This window comes from Mytilus edulis, chromosome 3, assembly GCF_963676685.1.
Source record: "Mytilus edulis chromosome 3, xbMytEdul2.2, whole genome shotgun sequence".
Taxonomy (NCBI): Eukaryota; Metazoa; Mollusca; class Bivalvia; order Mytilida; family Mytilidae; genus Mytilus; species Mytilus edulis.
The window spans coordinates 81,883,498-81,904,587 of NC_092346.1; the positions used below are offsets into that span (position 1 = coordinate 81,883,498).

Genomic DNA, 21,090 nt, shown 5'->3' on the forward strand with positions numbered 1-21,090 from the left:
CCAATAGCTTTACAGTCTTAAAACAAGAGGCTGTCACAACGACAGCAAACCGGATTTATTAACATTTATTTGTATCCTGTCAATATCACAAGAACCATAACTGATGAATTGTGAAAGTGAAAATCATCAATATCAAATTTGATCTCCATTTTGTCATCAGTATCAACATATTAAAATTTGAAAAGCTTAGGTTGAATGGTTCATGAGTAAATGCACGGACACGACTGGAAAAGCCATGTTTCAATCTTTCAAGAACCATAACTCCTGAACGGTAATAGTCAAAATCGTCATTATTAAACTTGACCTCCATTTTGTCATCAGTAACAACATATTAAAAGTTGGGAAGCTTTGGTTGAACAGTTCATGCGTAAATGCACAGACACGACTGGAAATGCCATTATTCAATCTTTCAAGAACTATAACTCCTGAACGGTAAAAGTCAAAATCGTCATTATTGAACTTGACCTCCAATTTGTCATCAGTATCAACATATTAAAATTTGAAAAGCTATGGTTGAACAGTTCATGAGTGAATGCACGGACACGACTGGAAAAGCCATTTTTCAATCTTTCAAGAACCATAACTCCTGAACAGTAAAAGTCAAAATCGTCATTATTAAGCTTGATCTCCATTTTGTCATCAGTAACAACATATCAAAATTTGGGAAGTTTTGGTTGAACAGTTCATGCTTAAATGCACAGACATGACTGGAAATGCCATTTTTCAATCTTTCAAGAACCATAACTCCTGAACGGTAAAAGTCAAAATCGTCATTATTGAACTTGAACTTCATTTTGTTGTTTGTAACAACATATTAAAATTTGAAAAGCTTTGGTGGAACAGTTCATGAGTAAATGCACGGACAACATTTGGTTGCCGCCCGCCCGGCCGCCCGCCGTACATCCCCAAATCAATAACCGACATTTTTGTCACAAAAATCCGGTTAAAAATCTTCCCAATCACCAAGACCAACATGGCAGGAAGGAGATGCCATGGTCACTGTGTGTCATCAGTACAGCGGATATAGGTACTAACCAAGCTGGCATGATCGATTTTGACCTTACACGGTAACAAAAATCTTTGTTTTGCTTTATCAATATTAAATGTACATTTCTCAACATTTGAAATTCCTGCTTCCATGTAAATTTCGCATCGATTTTTTCCTATTTATTATTGTAGAGATGCTTATTTAAGAACCTTTCAATATAAATTTTTGCATAGAATTATAGCAACTAATACTTTTTTGTACAAATTCAAATTAAAAGATACCAAGTTATGTACTTTTTGTAAACTTAGAGAAGAAACCATTGAACACCTGTTTTTTGAATTGCCCAATAACTTTTAATTGTGGCAGTCTTTTTCCAATACATGTATTGTGAAACTTTTTTTTGTAAATTTTGATCTCAACAAAGAGAATGTGTTTCTTGGTTGCAAACATGAAAGTTTATTATTGAATCTCCTAATCATAATTACAAAGAATTATATATACAAATGTAAATTAAATGAAACAAAACCAAATATGATTGAGTTAAAGAATAAAATAAAGAAATACCAATTTCTTAAAAATCATATTGCAAAGAAAAATGATAAAGTTCAAGTTTGTGAAAAATTTTGGTCTCCTTTACCATGTTTACATGTAATATTTAACTAAGTGTTGTTTTCATATTATCTATGTTTAGTTCAGAGAAAAGAAATAATTAATAAATTATGAGCAAATTTATTTCTTTAAAAAAATTGTATTAAAAAATAAGTCATGATACATATTGTAGCAAAACAGATGAGTGAAAGTATTAGTGTTGTATGTGAGTAAGTCAGAGAGAGAGAGAAGAGAGATAAATCAAATACAATTTATATGTAACCTAAAACATTGTTTAAAATTAATTAGTCAGATATTCATTTTGTATATTGCTATTTTTTTTCTTCTTCTGTATTTACCCCTTGATACCATTGTCAGGTGGTAGTGTAATGGGGTGTGTAAAATCCTGACTATTGAAAAACAAATAAAAGATTAAAAAAAAGTTTATATCAGAGGCGATCAAACTTCTCACTTGATGAATTAAATGGTTACATATACAACTATAAGATTTAAAATATTATTTTGATATCTATTTTGGACAAGTGGTAGACATTTCAAAATGAGGCACTTGGGAAGCCTTGTAATAGCTGTATGGTCTTGTATATATTCCTGTTTTTGTTAAATACTTTAGTTAATACATTGTGAAGTGAGGATTGGTGAGTATTGTCTGTAATTTCCAATGACAGATTTTTTTTCCTGTATATAAAAATCAACTGATATTTTATTTTGTGGTAAAAAGCTGTAAGGAGCATGCATATTCCCGTATTCAAATTACCTTTAAGTATAACTAACCACATGACAGTCATGTGACTTAATGGCCTAGAAGTTAACTTTGCATGCAAAAAGACCTCTGCTATGTTTTTTTAGAAAATTTGTTTATGATAGATGGAGTCTGATCGTTTCTTTTGGAAGGTAAAACTAGTATTCATAGTCACATAGTGAAAGGGTATAAAAATGTGATATCAAATAATCGTAAATACTTAATTATAATAACTTTATTTGGAAAACCTTCACCACACGTGGTATTTGCTATTGTTACTAAGTATAGCAGCCAAATATGATGTCACCAAGGCATGCACAGCATACATGGCATACGGGGTGTATTGTAATAAACGAATAAAACTCGATACTTTGCGTTGTGTTACTTTTATGCTCAAAATCTATATCGAAGGCGCCCATACAAAGGTACAAAGTAACGTCATAAACATAAGACGTAAATACAGGAAACATAGAAAAGGTTACATCCCCCCCACAAAAAATCTCTGTGTAGTGATATTTGACACATTTCTATGATAAACAAATGACTGAGCTGAACCATTAGTGTTAACACATTTCTATGATAAACAAATGACTGAGCTGAACCATTAGTGTTAATTTAGAAAATAAGGGAACACAGAATAAATGTGTAAAAACCATGGAGCTATGAAATGTGTTCAAAGTATTAAAATTTCAAAGAACTTATTGTGTTAAAATTGGGATTTTTTACCATGAGGAGCGACATCGCAAAAGGATACTCGGGGTTTGCTAAATTACGGAAAAATGAATCACACTTCGTACCCCGAAAATTTAACCACATATGTAAAAATGTCTCAGCTTCGAAACAAGCCATCATACATATACAAGTTTACGATATGGGCTGAGCAACAGAAGAAAACGTTACCATTACGGCCTATGGAGAAACAATTGCGCATATTGCCCCATATGTAGAATCTTGGAGTCGGGGTAAATATCACAAGAGTGCACACGCTGAAATGTCTCGCCTTCTTTACTAATCATTGATATTATGTTGATAGTCTTAAGTATAAAGCTTTATAACAACTGTCAGTCACATAACTTAACATTAACCAAGATAACAAAGACCAATGAACCATGAAAATGAGGTCAAGGTCAGATAAAACATGCCAGACAGACATGTACAGCTAACAATGCTTTCATACAACAAATATAGTTGACCTCTTACTTATAGTTTAAGAAAAATAGACCAAAACACAAAAACTTAACACTGAGCAATGAACCGTGAAAATGAGGTCGAGGTCAAATAAAACCTGCGTGACTGACATATAGATCATATAATATTTCCATACACCAAATATAGTTGACTTATAGCATATAGTATTAGATAAAAAGACCAAAACTCAAAAACTTAACTTTGACCACTCAACCATGAAAATGAGGTCAAGGTCAGATGACATCTGCACGCTAGACATGTACACCTTACAATCATTCCATACAACAAATATAGTAGATCTATTGTGTAAAGTATGAGAAAAAGAGACCAAAACACAAAAACTTAACTATAACCACTGAACCATGAAAATAAGGTCAAGGTCAAATGACACCTGCCAGTTGGACATGGACACCTTACAGACTTACAGTCCTTCCATACACCGAATATACTTGCCTTATTGCTTATAGTATCTGAGATATGGACTTGACCACTAAAACTTAACCTTGTTCACTGATCCATGAGGTCGAGGTTAAGTGAAAACTGTCTGACGGCAGGCCTCTACAATAACTTTTTTTTCAACTTGTCCAGTAGGACAAGTACCTACCAAAACTTACTCGTCCGAATGAAATTGTTACTTGTCCAAAAAAAATCTTGATAATAAACTTTTTACATTTTCAATTGATTAAAGGAACAAAATGAATTAAAACCAAAAGGGGGGGGGGGGTCCGGCGGTTGGAACCCCCCTTTTTTTTGGCCGATCAATGCATTAGAATGGGGACATATAGGTGGAACACCCCCCCTCTCTTTGTCCTGGGATGGGACCCCCCCCCCTTTTTAAAATGGCTGGATCCGCCCCTGAGTCTCATCAGACTATGCACACAAGGCGCCATCTGACAGGCCTGTCATTTTACACATATTGGATTTGTATCCTTTTTTTTTAAGTTGAAAAAAGTTTATTCAAATGCAATCAATTAAAAAAGAAGATGAGGTATGATTGCCAATGAGACAACTCTCTGCAATCTTGAGACCAAATGACACAGAAATTAACAACTATAGGTCACCGCATTGCAAGTATTTTTCTACTTATAAACAAATATGATTTTGTGAATTTTATGGTATAAAATAATTTATTTAAAAAATATGTTTGTTAAAAAAAATTACTGGTATGGTATTTATTATAAGGAACAGAATAAGGTAGAAAAAGGAGGTACTGATTTGTCTTGGTCCTGGAATGTGTCCTGGGTTGCCAAACTGTCTATTAATCATGTCTACTAAATATGTCTGACCTACGGTGCCAAACTGTCTATTAAACTTGGAGCTGAATCTTTGGAGCTGGTGACGAGCTGTCTTGTAAAGTTACCAAATCTACAAAGTGTATCACTGATTCGGATCAGTAAGACTGGTTTACGAGAATAGTATACTTTTTACCTGTTAAAAAGTACCTGACAAGGAACCAGTATAAAATGATCGATTGCTAGTAAACATTTTGCAGAAAAAAGTTTTGCATTTGAAAAAACAGAATACAGACACATGTCAAATTAATACTTGTTTTCTTGTTTGTTGTTTATAATTTCTTTATTCATCAGGGTTGGATTAAATTTATTTTCTTCAGAATAGATTTACTTGTCCCATCGGACAAGCTTGATATAGCTTTTACTTGTCCAACCTTTTTTCCTCTGGTACCGGACAATGGGACAAGCCTTATTGTCGAGGCCTGGACGGGCATGAGGACCTTACAAGGTACACACATACCAAATATAATTATCCTATTACTTAAAATAAGAGAGAATTCAACATTACAAAAAATCTTTTTTTCAAGTGGTCACTGAACCATGAAAATGAGGTCAAGGACATTTGACATGTGAACGACAGAAACTTCGTAACATGAGGCATCCATATACAAAGTATGAAGCATCCAGTTCTTCCACCTTCTAAAATATAAAGTTTTTAAAAAGTTAGCTAACACCGCCGCCGCCGGATCACTATCCCTATGTCGAGCTTTGTGCAACAAAAGTTGCAGGCTCGACAAAAAACCGACCAAGCGTAAAATCTTGATTTGGAAACAAGCCAATATTGATGCAATGCGCTCAGATTTTACCAGTTTTGCAGAGGAATTTAACTCTCAATATACAGTATCCACAAACATAAACTCTCTGTGGTCAACATTCACAGATAAATGCACAAAAATAATGAAAGAACACATTACCGTCTAAAATGTCTAGCCAGAGATTTAGCCAACCATGGATAGACAAAGAAGTAAAACAGATGGCGCAAAAGAAAAAACGATCCTACCAAAAAGCAAAGAAGAGTGGAAAAGTTAGAGACTGGAACAAAGGAGTAGGTCCGGTAAGGACCGATTTTGGCCTCAAATTTCAGGTTCATCTGACGAAAGATTTTGACCACTTTTTAAACACTTGTGTCTATTTTATTTGAATTAATTAGTTTATGGGAAAGATTTTAACTGATTTAGTCATTAAAAACGATCCGATTTAAGCTCAAATATGAATATCTACCAAGTATGATGAAAAATGTTACTTTTCAGATGGTTTTTGGAAAAAATGGAAGTGGCCGCATCCGTGTTCATCCTCAACCTTTATATATGTTATGTATTATCATCAAATACAACTTACATTTCAATATTAAGGATGAACACGAATGTGGCCACTTTCGTTTTACACGAAAACCGTCTCGAATTTAACTAAAATGCTAGAATTGTGAAGATTTCAGTAATTTAGCATGACTTAATCATGTTAATGGTGCTAGTACCGTATATATGTGCATTGTATTGTCAAAAACAGCCCATATTTATGTAGCAGAACCATTCTACTGTCCAATAAATAACTAAAAGTTTACATTTTAACAATTTTGTAAAACTGCTATATTTTGGGGCCAAAAAGGGGTCTTACTGAACCTACTCCTTTAAGAAGGTAAAAAAAGATGCCCAGTCAACATGCAGGAAAACCTATAACAAGTACATCTCAGACATGTTAAGTGATGACAACACTAACAACCCAAAACGATTCTGGAGTTTTATTAAAGGCAAATCATCCAAATGTACTGAGACAACAGGAGTAGCACCTCTACATAAAGAGGGCATATTACACAGCGACACAGACACAAAAGCCAATATCCTGAATGACCAATTTACTTTAGTATTTTCGTCAGAAAAAGGAGGAGAAATACCAACAAACTACTCAAGAACATCAACCAACATAAAGCGACTGGTCCAGACACTATTGAATAGAATAGAATAGAATATTTTTATTTCCCAAATTACAGGGCCCTTAAAGGGCATAAAATCAGATACAATTGATTTACATAATTGGTAACAACAATAGAGGCATATACACATATATATTTGGAATATAAGCATTGGTCAGAATCAAGCTAAAAACCACATACATTGTATATATTGTGAATAAAAGAATAATAAAATTACATTATACATGTATATATATTTACTTGACTTAGTGTCAGTGTTCATACCTGATCTCCTTAATTCAAAACAGTCACAAATATAACAGCCCAGTTTTTCCATAAGAGTAACATTTTCTTGGGTCAAGAGCCATAAAAATTTAGAAGATTGATTTAAATTTATAAAATTACAACAATTGTTAGAAATGTCTTTAAAAAAATCGTTCCTTTAAATATCATAAAGAGGGCATTCTAATAAGAAATGAAGCTCATCTTCAACTTTACCAAGTGAGCAATTAGAACAAAGACGCTGAGATCTTTCTATATGCTTTTTTGAATATCTGTCTGTCTCAATTTTTAAAGAGTGAGCACTTATTCTTAATTTACAAATTGACTGTCTTTTTTTGAAGTCCTGCAATTCTAAATATTTTTCTTTTTTAAAACAATTTTTTATAGAAAAATAAGTACCAAGCTTCCCTTTTTGGGAGTTAATTGTTTGATACTTAAGTTTATTCCAAAATGTGAAATAACTTTTACATAGTTTATTTTTAACATACTGACATAAAGAACCAATTGATTGGTCAAAATTTGGTAATTCAATCTCTCTCTGAATATAATCTATACTAGAATACCATGTATTTACATTAGAGCTATGTAACTGTTTACAACATATAAATGCATCAAATAGTAATCCTTCTTTCAACTGTTCCAGTCTATGACAATATTTTAACATTGATAAAATTATAGTAAAATACATAGGAAATCTACCAAGCTCATGAAGCTCTGACATTACAGCAATATTACTTGACTTTCTGTTTACACCAAGAATATATTTCATAAATTTGGTATGAGCTTTTTCAGAAGAATCCTGACCAAAGACTTTTTCTAATATATAATCATTATCTTTTTTACAAGCAGCTGAATCCGTTCTAAACATTCCCCATATTTCACTGCCATATAATAGTATGGGTTTAATTGTATGATCATAAAGATGTAAAAAAGTGACAATACTAGGGTTAGATGATGACAAGCATCTCTGTAGCTTAAAACAAGCTTTTAAAGATTTGTTGTATTATTCATCTTTACACTGCTTAAATATACCACTAGGAGTAAATGTGATTCCAAGATATCTATATAATTTTGCACTTTCAATCTCTTTACCTCCAAAATGTAAACAGCATTTTAAAAATTTTCCTGGCTTACTATACCAGGGAAACTACTGAAAGAATTCGCAAAAGAAATAACACCAATTCTGACAGCCATCTTTAATGCATCAATTAAACAAGGCAAAATACCAGATCAATGGAAAGAGGCTTTAATAACACCATTATTTAAATAAACAGCTCGACGTCCGACGTCTTGTGTGGAAGTTTTATGCAATAATCAAATAGTTTCTGAGAAAGTTTTAAGCAATTACCATTTATTGCTTTTGAGACACGGCGGGACATGTGAAACCCCCACCCTGTTTTTTTTTTACAAATATCACTAAAATAAAATTTTGAATCAAACCAAAAAGTATACATATCTTAAGATTAATATAACAAAGAAGTGTGTACAGTTTCAAGCAATAATCAAGAATCGTTTTTGAGATACGGTGCGACATGTGAAAAAAAAACCACCCCTGTTTTAGTTACAAAGTGCCGTAACTCAAAAAGTTTAAATCTTATTTTCACCAAAAAGTATACAGATCATTTGACCATCATAAAAAACAACTATATTAAGTTTCATGAAATTTAGATAAGTCGTTCTCAAGTTACGGTGCGACATGTTTACGCCGGACAGACAGACAGACGGACGGACGGACAGACACCGGACATTTGTATACCATAATACGTCCCGTCAAAATTTTGACGGGCGTATAAAAATTTGTAAGGGTTCAGCGGAACCCAGTGTCTCGCCTACTCTTTCTGTTTATCGCAAGCTCAACAAAAATGAGGAAACAAATCAATAAAATATTCCTGTTGATACTATCTTTTGATTGTAAGAAGCTTCTGTACAAGATTGGTAAAAATCCAGGATAGTTTATGTAAGGCCAGAATTTTTTAATTTGTTGGTTTACGGATCCGCCGACCCGATTTTGCTGATTTCCAGAATAAAAATAAAATTCACTTTTCATGCTTTTTTATTTCCGCCGACCCTAACAAATGCATTATCCCTGAAAAATAATTAAAATATTCTTTTTTTTATGAAATGAAATGCATTTATCGCTATCAAAATTGATAACACTTTTTGTAGTGAAAAAATAAAACTTCCAGTTTACGTTTCTAAAAATAGACAAATCAATTATAACTGACCTTGAAATGTCGTTTGCGCAAATAATTTTGTGAAACGAAACCTGTGTTTAAAACCAATTACACAATAAGTTCGTTTCCCGTATTTGTTATCAGTCTGTAAGATGCATCTTCTGATAGAAATAGACTTGTCCAAATGTCCAAATGTGGACAGGTGGAAGACGTCAATTTAGGGTACTGAATATTAAATAATCATTTGGAATTTTCTTGTTTCATAGATAATTAAAAAAAATCGTCCATTTGGATAAAAAAAACGGGAATGCATGACAACAAATTAACCGGATATAATTTCCCTTTTCAGTGGTCGAGTCTATTACGTTTGTTCACACGTGTGTTGGAACTTATTTTCTTACGACGTTTTTACATTTTTTTTCTTTATCAGTTTTCGTGCTTGAAGATCATAGTTTTCTGGAATTGATTAAGTGCTACGCCTCTCGTCTTTGTCCGTGCACACCCCCCCCCCCCTTTTTTTTGTTTACAGGAAATTATTAGAATCTCATGCGATGTTTATGACAGCTTATTTCATTGAACTTAAAATTTAAGAAATGATGACAAAATAGCATAACAAACATATTGTTAGAAAGATAAAATATATATTTATTTTGCCATATTTTTCTGTCTTGAAAGGTATTTTTTTTCTTTTTTTTTCCCGACCGACCGACCCGACTTTTTCATGGGGAAAATCCGTAAACCAACAAATTAAAAAACCCTGGCCAAATAAATGTTTAAAAAATTTAACTGCACACTGAATGTAATGTTAACTAGAAGAAAACAAAATTTCCTTCTAGATACTAGCTTTTGATCATAAACAAGCTTCTTTCCAAGTTTGGTACAAATCCAAAATAGTATAAGAAAGTTATTAAAATTTTAATAAGTTAAACCACAGAGTGAATGTGTTGTTTCGCAGCAAATCTAAAGTCACTTTAAAAGTAAAATAAAAAAAAATAGATTTATTTTTTTACAAAATTTCCTTATAGATACTAGCTTTTGGTCATAAACAAGCTTCTGTCCAAGTTTGGTACAAATCCAAAATAGTATAAGAAAGTTATTAAAATTTTAAAAAGTTAAACCACAGAGTGAATGTGTTGTTTCGCAGCAAATCTAAGTCACTTTAAAAGTAAAATACAAAAAAATGATTTATTTTTTTACAAAATTTCCTTCTAGATACTAGCTTTTGATCATAAACAAGCTTCTAACCAAGTTTGGTACAAATCCAAAATAGTATAAGAAAGTTATTAAAATTTAAAAAGTTTAACCACAGAGTGAATGTATTGTTTCCTGGCAGAAAATCTAAGTCCATTTAAAAGTAAAATACAGAAAAATGGATTTTTTTTTTTACAAAATTTACTTCTGGATACTATCTTATGATCATAAACAATCTTCTGTCCAAGTTTGGTACCAACCCAGGATAGTTTAAGAAAGTTATTAAAATTTTAAAAACTTTAACCACAGAGTGAATGTAATATTTCCCAGCAGAAAAACTAAGTCCACTTATAAGTAAAATACGGAAAAAATTGAATTTTATTTTTACAAAATTTACTTCTGGATACTATCTTTTGATCTTAAACAAGCTTCTGTCCAAGTTTGGTAGAAATCCAGGATCGTTTGAGAAAGTTATTCAAATTTCAAAAACTTAAGCCACAGAGTGAATATTTGTGGACGCCGCCGACGACGACGGAATGTAGGATCGCTTAGTCTCCCTTTTTCGACTAAAGTCGAAGGCTCGACAAAAAGGAGACAGAGGAAAAGCATCAAACTATCCTCCTGTATCCCTGACGTCGATTTGTAGCAAGATCATGAAACATATTATTCATAGTAACATCATCAGTCATCTTGAGGCAAATAACATCCTGTCTGAAAATCAACATGGTTTCCGTAAAAATAAAACATGTGAGAGCCAGTTTGCTATTACTATACAAGACCTAGCAGATGGACTCAACAGCAGGGATCAAATTGACAGTGTACTGCTAGACTTTTCAAAAGCGTTTGACAAAGTGCCACACCAACGCCTGTTGAGCAAATGCAGATACTATGGTATAAGAGGGAACACACTTCAATGGATAGGGAGTTTCCTTCAGGGCCGATCACAACAGGTTGTTTTAGATTGAAAGAAGTCAGAAACATCTGGGGTTTCCCAAGGAACTGTAATGGGGCCTCTTCTCTTTCTCATCTACATAAATGACCTGCCAGAACTAGTAACATCTAAAGCTAGATTATTTGCAGATGCTTGTTTACTTTACCAAAAGATATGTACACCATACATGGAAAAACATTAGAAGTAGTGAAGAATGTTAAATACCTAGGCCTTAACATCAGCCACAACTCATCATGGAACTACCATATAGGTACAGTAACCAAGAAAGCGAACATCAATTCTTTCTTGAGAAGAAATATCAGCTCCTGTCATAATAAGATCAAGGCCCAATGTTATACCACAATAGTAAGACCAATTATGGAGTACGCTTGTATCATTTGGGACCCAATAACGCAGAAAAACATCAGAGAGTTAGAAATGGTGCAGAGAAGAGCAGCACGCTTTGTAACTGGGGACTACAGAACCACCGGTAGTGTTACCCAGATGCTTAAAGACCTGCAATGGATTGAATTACAAGAATGTAGAAAGAGAGTAAAGACCATCATGCTCTACCGCATAATACACCCATCTTGTTGCAATACCACCTGAGCAGGGACAAAACTTAAAGGAAGCCCAGTTGCCCATGGCTTCTAGATTTTGAGCTGGGGCCCTTAACTTTCAGGTAAATTTCAGTTGAACATATAGAAACTAATTATGAAATATCTGGTCTGGGCTCCCAGCTTGAAATTCCCAAATTCAGTTCGGGAAAGATACAAATTTGTTAACGCATACGAATTCGTTAACGTTAACAAATTTGTTAGCACAACATTAACAAATTCGTTAACTTCACAAACAAATTGAAATCGGCACTTTGATACAGAAAACGGCATCGCAGAATATGGTTTTGCAATTAGAATACTAACTTCCTGTTCTTTTTGACCGGGAGAATTTAACGTCTGACCAGAAAATTAGCAGAAATACCTCAAGGTTTGTATATTCTACCTCTCCTTCTCCGTAAAACAACATTGTCGGCCATTTTGTTATTGGGACAACTCGACCCTTGTGGATAACCGTTCGTCCCTTAGCTCTTACGTCACACAATTCCGTAAAGAATGCAAATTAAAATACAAACGTTTAATGAGGCTTCTAAGTGAAACTTTTTAGTTTGAGGTCATTGTAGTTTAGTTAGTATTAATTTCAGTTTAATAACAGATTTAGTTTTCATAAAAACGAAATATTTCCATTTTGCTTATATATATATTCTTTTAAACTAATATTATCAAAGACTGATTCAGGGGGGTGCCTGTGCCCCCTCCCCTTTTAAAGGAGCTCCAATCGTGGTTAATTAAGACTTTTTATTGGTTTTTATTTTGTCTGTGGGTCCCTTTTAAAATCCCGTTACAATAAATCCTAATTTTAAACCTTGTACATTTTTTCTCTCATTGAATTAAGATGACTTTTGAGCAGAAAACATATGTATCATTGCAGATGGATGAAACAGAAATTGAATATTACAGTAACTTGCAGAGTGAAGTTAAAAAAATGAAGGCATCCTCCTCTATGTTATATTCACAAAAGCAATAGTTTTATATGCATATAACATTGGTTCTATTGGTGCTAACAAATTTGTTAACGTTAGCGAATTCGTATACGTTAACGAATTTGTACCTTTCCCGAACTGAATTAAGTCCCTGCTGAGCAATCCTTAATACCGAGGGGTGTAGCATTAACAACTAGAGGACATGACACCAGATTCCTACTACCCTACTCAAGAATACAAAACCACCAGCAATCATTTTTTCCATCTAAAATTCGTCTGAGGAATGAACTACCATATGCTGTCGTCACAGCTTCCACTTTGGAAGGATTCAAAGACAGACTCCAGACACCTGCTTTATGTTAGATATTACAGTTTTAATATAACACCACGAAGGCACGATGGCTTTTAACCAAATTTTTGTATATAGTATGTCGGAAAGGTGTTTCCTTTGGGCATAGGCAAATAGTCATTTGCGACAATACACCAGAGGTGGTATGCAAATTATTGGAAGAAGAAGAAGAAGAAAATAATAATTCTAAATTTAGCAACACAACACGGACGGAGGTTTGACAATAAACAGGTAAATGTTAACCCCAGCAAATGCCAAATGGCAGCATGCAAGTACGTCCATATCTTACTTACACAATCTAATAGACCAACTCGTAGTAAAAAAAAAGATTGCTATAACAGCACCTCTGTTGTGAATAGTGCACTAAAATCCTGTTCGTCTGCAATAACTTCAATTTAGTTCAATACGATTTCCCGCCAATTTTCATTTTCCGGGCATACTAGATTAAGTAGTGTGACCCTGATCTCAATTGGTCGCATTCGATTCTTTGAATTAAACAATTGTAACATAGTAAATTTAATGTTCGTCTCATTTTTCATTATACCATGGAAGTATTTTTATTTAATACTTCCATGATTATACCAAATAAAAAATCATGTAACTTTAAAGGCTGTTATTGTTTGTTGTCTGAGTAGGATATTTTTTTGGTAGGAAAACAGAAACATTTTGTTAGTTTTATCACACAATCATTTTTTTCTCTACAAATTTAACACTTTTTAAAAGGTATGGGGAAATCTGGATTTTCAGAATATTTTTTTTATTCATCTTACTTGATCACAATATTTTTATTCATCAAATTGGGGATCAGAAAATTATTTATAAAAAAATTAAACCCCAACCTCCTCTTTAAAGTTTAATGGTTATTTTCATAACAAAAATAAATGCATAAAATTTCTATTTCTATCATTTAAGATCATTTAATAGTGGATCTAGAACTTAATGTGGCAGTGCAGACGGTTTCAGAATTTTTTCAAAAGTGGGCCCCACTGACTGCCATTAGAGGGCCCTCTCCAGTCCTGCTTCCCTGAATCATCATCCAAATTTTCCTAATATTGATTGTCCCAAATATAAAGCTTTACCACAAGTATCATATATATATATACTATCTTGATTCAAGAAAAAAAAATCAAGGTCAGATTAACTTAACCAGAAATACAAGTACCCTTTACAATAATTTCGTCAAGGATTTGTATAGCAAGACTAAACAAACACAGACACTTGTTTCTGTCAATGTGGGGTTTACTATCCACACCGTCACGAAAAATCATGGGTTGACAGAAACAAGTGCCTGTGTATACAAATCCTTGATTTCATACACCAAACAGGTGCAGATCCAGCCATTTTTAAAAGGGAGTTCCCAACATAGGATAAAAGGGGGGGTTCAAACTACATGTTCCCATTCAAATGCATTGATCGTCCAAAAAAATGGGGGATCCAACCCCTGGAACTACCCCTTAAAAACTTATCATTGACTTATGAACCATGAAGAAGAGGTCAAGGTCATATGATTCCTGCCAGACAAATATAAACACCTAACAATCATTCCATACACCAAATAAAGTTGACCTTATGCTTATAGTTTAAGAAAAACAGACCAAAACATAACCAGGTGCTCCGCAGGGCGCAGCTTTATACGACCGCAGAGGTCGATCCCTGAACAGTTGAGGCAGGTATGGACAAAACATTTAAGCGTGATACAGCTCTGAATTTGGATTGTGATCAAATTTTTGACATTATATGGTTTTTTTTACACAAAACAAATGTCAAGATTTTACAAATCAATTAAAGATTTCTTCTTCAAACTTATTTAAATCTAAAATTAAATAGTTGACACAGCACAGTGGCGGATCCAGGGGGGGGGGGGGGGGTTCCGGGGGTGCGCACCCCCCCTTTATTTTTGCCGATCAATGCATTTGTATCGGGACATATGTTTTGCACCCCCCCTGCACCCCCCCCCCCCCCTTTGCCCTGGGTTAGCACCCCCCCTTTCGAAAATTCCTGCATCCGCCCCTGCAGCATAGGTTTCTGACACAGAATGAATGTGGTCTAATGAACTTAAATTTTTTTTTGCCTTTGAGCAATTCACTATGCTGTTGAATATTAATCCTGTCAAAAAAACGTTTGAAGAAATTTTCTTTTTATTTATGAAATCTGAAATGAGAACAAGTATGGACACAACTTTTAAGCTAAATATATTTTAGATAAGATAAGGAAAAAAAAAACTTCATCAGCAACATTTTATATTGGCAAATTTCCAATGAAGTTATTTACATAAAGTTATTGGCAAATAAAAATAGAAAATGACATCATAGTCATGTCTGGGAAATGTCCAACATACATTATCTAAAAACATTTTAGATAAGATAAGGAAAAAAAGCTTCATCAGCAACATTTTATATTGGCAAATTTCCAATGAAGTTATTTACATAAAGTTATTGGCAAATAAAAATAGAAAATGACATCATAGTCATGTCTGGCAAATTTCCAACATATATAATCAACTACTATTCTATACAAAGAAAGATAACTCCAATTGAAAATTAATTGCTATTGCACAATATTGTGCAATTAGATATTTCTTTCTATTGTGCAATACTGTGCAATTGAAAATTTCTTGCTATTGCACAATACTTGATATGGAATCCTGATTTGGACCAACTTGAAAACTGGGCCCATAATCAAAAATCAAAGTACATGTTTAGATAAAGCATATCAAATAAGCCCAATAATTCAATTTTTGTTAAAATCAAACTTAGTTTAATTTTGGACCCTTTGGACCTTAATGTAGACCAATTTCAAAACTGGACCAAAAATTAAGAATCTACATACACAGTTAGATTTGGCATATCAAAGAACCCATTTATTCAATTTTTGATGAAATCAAACAAAGTTTAATTTTGGACCAACTTGAAAACTAGGCCAATAATTAAAATTCTAAGTACATTTTTTTTAAATTCAGCATATCAAAGAACCCCAAGGATTCAATTTTTGTTAAAATCAAACTAAGTTTAATTTTGGACACTTTGGACCTTAATGTAGACCAATTTGAAAACGGGACCAAAAATTAAGAATCTACATATGTTGTGAATTAGTTATAGTTTCAGTTTAGTATTTTATACTCTTTTATTTGCTTAACGTTTTACCGCCATTTTACGTAACAATAAGCCCGCAACGTCGTCACTTGACGACGTCTCTTTGTATATCTTGGACTCTAGTAAAGCATACGAAACATTGAAGACGCTTTTGTGTTTACTCGCCTTTATTATTGATACGTCCAAAACATTGGTGCCGTGACAAAAACAGAAGAATACGAAAGATGAGTACCGCGACAACGAAGATGAAGACCAGACGAGCTGGACATCGGGGAGTTCTTACAAAGTTACTGAAGAAAGTGGAACCGAGTTCCGAGGAACTTTTGCAGGAATATGACGTTAGCGAACTTTCTACCATTCGAGGACTTATTGCTAAAAAGCAGGAAACGATCGACCAACTGAACGAGAAGATTGTGGAGGAATTATCAGAAGAAGAAGTGAGCGAAGAAATAGAGGAAGCCGACAGATACACGTATGACATAGAAATGGCTGTAACCAAACTTTCAAAAATCATTAAGGAATCGGAAATCACAGACAAACAGTCAAGTAAGTCATTGCTAAACCCAAATGCACACGAGTTTATTAATTACACGAATCATCAAGAAAGTCAGCCACAGCCCAGTTTCATGCACGCAAATACATCAGCGTCCGTTTTTTCAAACTCCAGCATGTACCACAAACTTCCCAAATTAAATTTACCAACGTTCGGCGGGAATATGTTAGAATGGCAACCCTTTTGGGATTCGTTTAGTGCTGCCGTACACGATAACCTGTCTTTAAGCGATGTACAGAAATTTAATTATTTGAAATCTCAACTGTTCGGAGAAGCCACCCAATGCATAGCAGGTCTACAAATAACTAACACAAATTACGGACAAGCATTACATGTACTGAAACAAAGATTCGGTCAACCACACAAGATAGTACAAACATACATGCAGAGTTTAATCAGCCTTCCTAGTCCAACGTCAAATATTACACATTTGAAATTTTTTTACGACAGCATGGAAAACTACATCCGTGGCCTTGAAAGTATAGGAGAGTCTCAAGAGTCGTTCGGAAGCCTTTTAGTGCCCATAATATTAAATAAACTACCTGGGAATATACGAGAAAACATGGTACGTGCCCACGGAGGCGACCACTGGAACTTGCCGTCGTTACGGCAAGCTATTCAACATGAGATAACGATTAAGGAAGCAGGTCAGTCGGTAAACGGGGATAATATAGAGCCAAATTACACACCCACATCAGCATTCCTTACGGGTACAAATCGTAACTACGCTAATCAAAAAGGGAAAAGAGACATAACCAAGAAGCCGTGCATCTTTTGTCAAGGAGTTCACGCCCCGTTAGCTTGTAAAAATGTCATGGAAATAGAAGATCGAAAACGAATTGTTAAGGAAAAACAGGCATGTTTCAATTGCTTAGGAAATCACAGAGTTGCCGATTGCAAATCCGATAAAACATGTAAAAACTGTAATAAACGACACCATACTAGTATTTGTTCAAAGAATGAAACACACTTGTATACCAAGTCTAAAGATAGCAGTACATCAAAACCAGATACCGATGCCGCAGTCGCAAGCATGCATTCATCCACATCATCGGTTAGATCGCAAGTATTGTTGAAAACCGCGATAGCACCTATCACGTATGACAAGACACATTTTAACACCGCCAATATACTATTCGACGAAGGAGCCCAGCGAAGCTTTATCACTCAAGAGATGGCCGATTTATTGAACCTGAGACCACATAGGAAAGAAGCGATAACGATATCCGGTTTCGGTGAATCCAACAAGAAGGTTAGAAATTTACCAATTGCTACTATCTATATAAAAGGTCTAACGAATATACTTATCCCTATTGAAGTTCTTATAGTACCACAGATTGCTTATCCGATACATACATACGCAAGGAACCAGTCGAGTTTTACGCATTTAAATGGATTGAAGTTAGCCCACCCAGCTTTACAGGACAAGGATTTTGAGATATCAGTCTTAGTTGGCGCCGATTATTATTGGGATATAGTTGGAGACAGAGTAATTAGAGGTTCCGGACCAACCGCTGTACAGTCCAAAGTTGGATACTTGCTATCAGGACCTATACAATTGAACACTAACAGTAATAATCAATCAACGTCATCGATTATGAATATTTTGACCCCACACAGACTAGAAGAATGTGAAATACATAAATTTTGGGAAATCGAATCCATAGGTACAGAAAATGACAGTGAAGTGAGAAAATCACATTACATGTCTTTGTTGATGCCAGCCAACGCGCTTATGGAGCCAGTGCCTACTTGTGTAAAGGAAACACTTCTTCTCTCGTAATTGCAAAAAACCGGATCGCTCCGCTCGCCAAAATGACATTACCAAAGCTAGAATTGATGGCTGCAGTAATAGGAGCTCGAATGGCTAAAAACCTCACGAAAACCCTAAAACCACAACGCACAGTACTATGGAGTGACAGTCAGATCGTTCTGCACTGGATTTCGTCTTTAAAATCATTTGGAAGATTTGTTCAGAATCGTGTGATAGAAATTAAAGAAACGACACAAAACTACGACTGGAAATACGTACCAACAGACTCAAATCCAGCCGACCTTCAAACTAGAGGAATATCATCAACGCAATTCAAAGAATCGACTTTGTGGATGCAAGGACCGTCGTGGATATCAGATGAGAACAGTTGGCCTACATGGACCCCACAAATTAAACAAGAGACTCTTTTGTTAACGACAACAGATGACAGCGAAAAGACAAAACCGTGTGCTTTAAATGGAATTTCGAAAATAATCGATCTATCAAGATTCTCGTTATTGAAGAAGTTACTACGAGTTACATGCTACGTGTTTAAATTCGTTAATATATGTAAAAGTAAGCGACCGTATAACTTGAGGAAATATGCTAGACACGGAAAAGATATTACGAAAGATGAAATTGACCGCGCAACTCGTACATGGATTACAGATATTCAAAATGAAAAATTCAGTAATGAAAAGCAGCAACTCGCAAACCCGTCACATGACAAGAATCTACCGTTAGTAAGACAACTGCGCTTGTTCATAGATACAGAAGGTGTCATTCGATGCGCCGGGCGCATACACAATTCACAGTTAGACGACTCCGCGAAGTTCCCAGTGTTACTACCGAAGAAAAATCAATTTACGGACTTAGTTATATTGAACGCGCACCTGCAGATGTTACATTCTGGTGCTGGACAGACAATTACGCAAATCCGCCAATCATATTGGATACCTTCCATTAGACAGTGCGTAAACCACATCGTACAAAAATGTGTAAAGTGCCGAAAAGTGACAGGAAAAGCGTTTCCACAGCAAATTTCACCTCCGCTTCCGAAAGATAGAGTCACCAATACGATTCCGTTTACGACAACTGGTGTTGATTTCGCTGGACCACTATTCGTTAAAGATAATGGACTTGTTACAAAATCGTATATTTGCCTATTCACATGTGCTTGTATTCGTGCCGTACACCTAGAACTTGTTACAGATATGACAATCGAATCATTCAAATTAGCATTTAGACGATTCGTTAGTAGGAGAGGAATTCCCAGTACTGTGTATTCCGACAATGCACCAACCTTTGTTTCCGCTTCACATGATATTCCGAAGGAAATGAACATTCAGATTAATTGGAAATTTATTCCGAAAGCAGCACCGTGGTATGGTGGATGGTGGGAGAGACTAGTTGGAATTACGAAAACGACATTGAAAAAAGTGCTCGGGAAATCTCAAGTAAATTCTGACGTATTACGAACAACTTTGATAGAAATTGAACGTGTAATCAACGATCGTCCGATTACATATGTGTCGTCCGACATCCGAGATCCAGAGCCGCTAACGCCGTCCAATCTACTGCAGGGAAGAAGATTATCACAAGAGAACAATTCTTATTCAGAGGACAATAATTTAAATTTAGATTTCACAGAAGCAAACAAACGTTTTAATCATAAAGTAACTTTGATTGAACACTTTGCAAAACGATGGAGAATGGAATACCTCACCGGATTAAGAGAATTTCATCGCGTCGCCGGAGACCAAAGCGCACATGTGAAAATCGGTTCCGTCGTACAAATCATGGACAATTCACCGAGAATGATGTGGAAACTAGTAGTAATAGAAGATTTGATCACCGGGAAAGATGGAGCAGTGAGAGCAGTCAAACTTCGTACATCAAATGGACTGATAACAACAAGACCAATTGTGAAACTGGTGCCATTGGAAATATGAACTTTAATTGTTTTTTCAATACCCTTTTTTATGAACAATACATGAACAGTAATTGCATTTTGCGGCCCCCAGAATGTTGTGAATTAGTTATAGTTTCAGTTTAGTATTTTATACTCTTTTATTTGCTTAACGTTTTACCGCCATTTTACGTAACAATAAGCCCGCAACGTCGTCACTTGACGACGTCTCTTTGTATATCTTGGACTCTAGTAAAGCATACGAAACATTGAAGACGCTTTTGTGTTTACTCGCCTTTATTATTGATACGTCCAAGGATTCAATTTTTGTTAAAATCAAACTAAGTTTAATTTTGGACACTTTGGACCTTAATGTAGACCAATTTGAAAACGGGACCAAAAATTAAGAATCTACATACATAGTTAGATTCGGCATATCAAAGAACCCCAATTATTCAATTTTTGATGAAATCACACAAAGTTCAATTTTTGACCCTTTTGGCCCCTTATTCCTAAACTGTTGGGACCAAAACTCCCAAAATCAAACCCAACCTTCCTTTTATGGTCATAAACCTTGTGTTTAAATTTCAT

At 34.7% G+C, this 21,090-nt stretch overlaps 3 protein-coding genes across 5 annotated transcripts in view; 2 read left to right on the plus strand and 1 right to left on the minus strand.

The window, feature by feature from the left end:
* LOC139517598 (helicase-like transcription factor) overlaps window positions 1–13,610 on the minus strand; it is a 70,451-nt gene extending 56,841 nt beyond the window's left edge. The window contains exon 1 of one of the 3 annotated variants that reach the window (XM_071308822.1): window positions 13,486–13,610. The gene's annotated coding sequence lies outside the window, so the exon portion shown is untranslated. Of the gene's footprint in view, window positions 1–13,481 lie in introns of all 3 variants that reach the window. The other 2 variants (XM_071308825.1, XM_071308824.1) reach the window with 2 other exon arrangements.
* Window positions 13,611–16,529: 2,919 nt separating this feature from the next.
* LOC139515449 (uncharacterized) lies at window positions 16,530–18,620 on the plus strand. Its single transcript, XM_071305019.1, has one exon. It carries the CDS (start codon window positions 16,530–16,532, stop codon window positions 18,618–18,620), a length of 2,091 nt encoding a protein of 696 aa, XP_071161120.1.
* A 32-nt stretch (window positions 18,621–18,652) lies between these two features.
* LOC139515450 (uncharacterized) lies at window positions 18,653–20,542 on the plus strand. Its single transcript, XM_071305020.1, has one exon. It carries the CDS (start codon window positions 18,653–18,655, stop codon window positions 20,540–20,542), a length of 1,890 nt encoding a protein of 629 aa, XP_071161121.1.
* Window positions 20,543–21,090: the final 548 nt, after the last annotated feature.

What these genes read in the sequence shown, in the direction of transcription:
- LOC139515449 (XM_071305019.1), top strand. Translation starts at nt 16,530, where the DNA reads ATGAAGACCAGACGAGCTGGACATCGGGGAGTTCTTACAAAGTTACTG.
- LOC139515450 (XM_071305020.1), top strand. Translation starts at nt 18,653, where the DNA reads ATGACATTACCAAAGCTAGAATTGATGGCTGCAGTAATAGGAGCTCGA.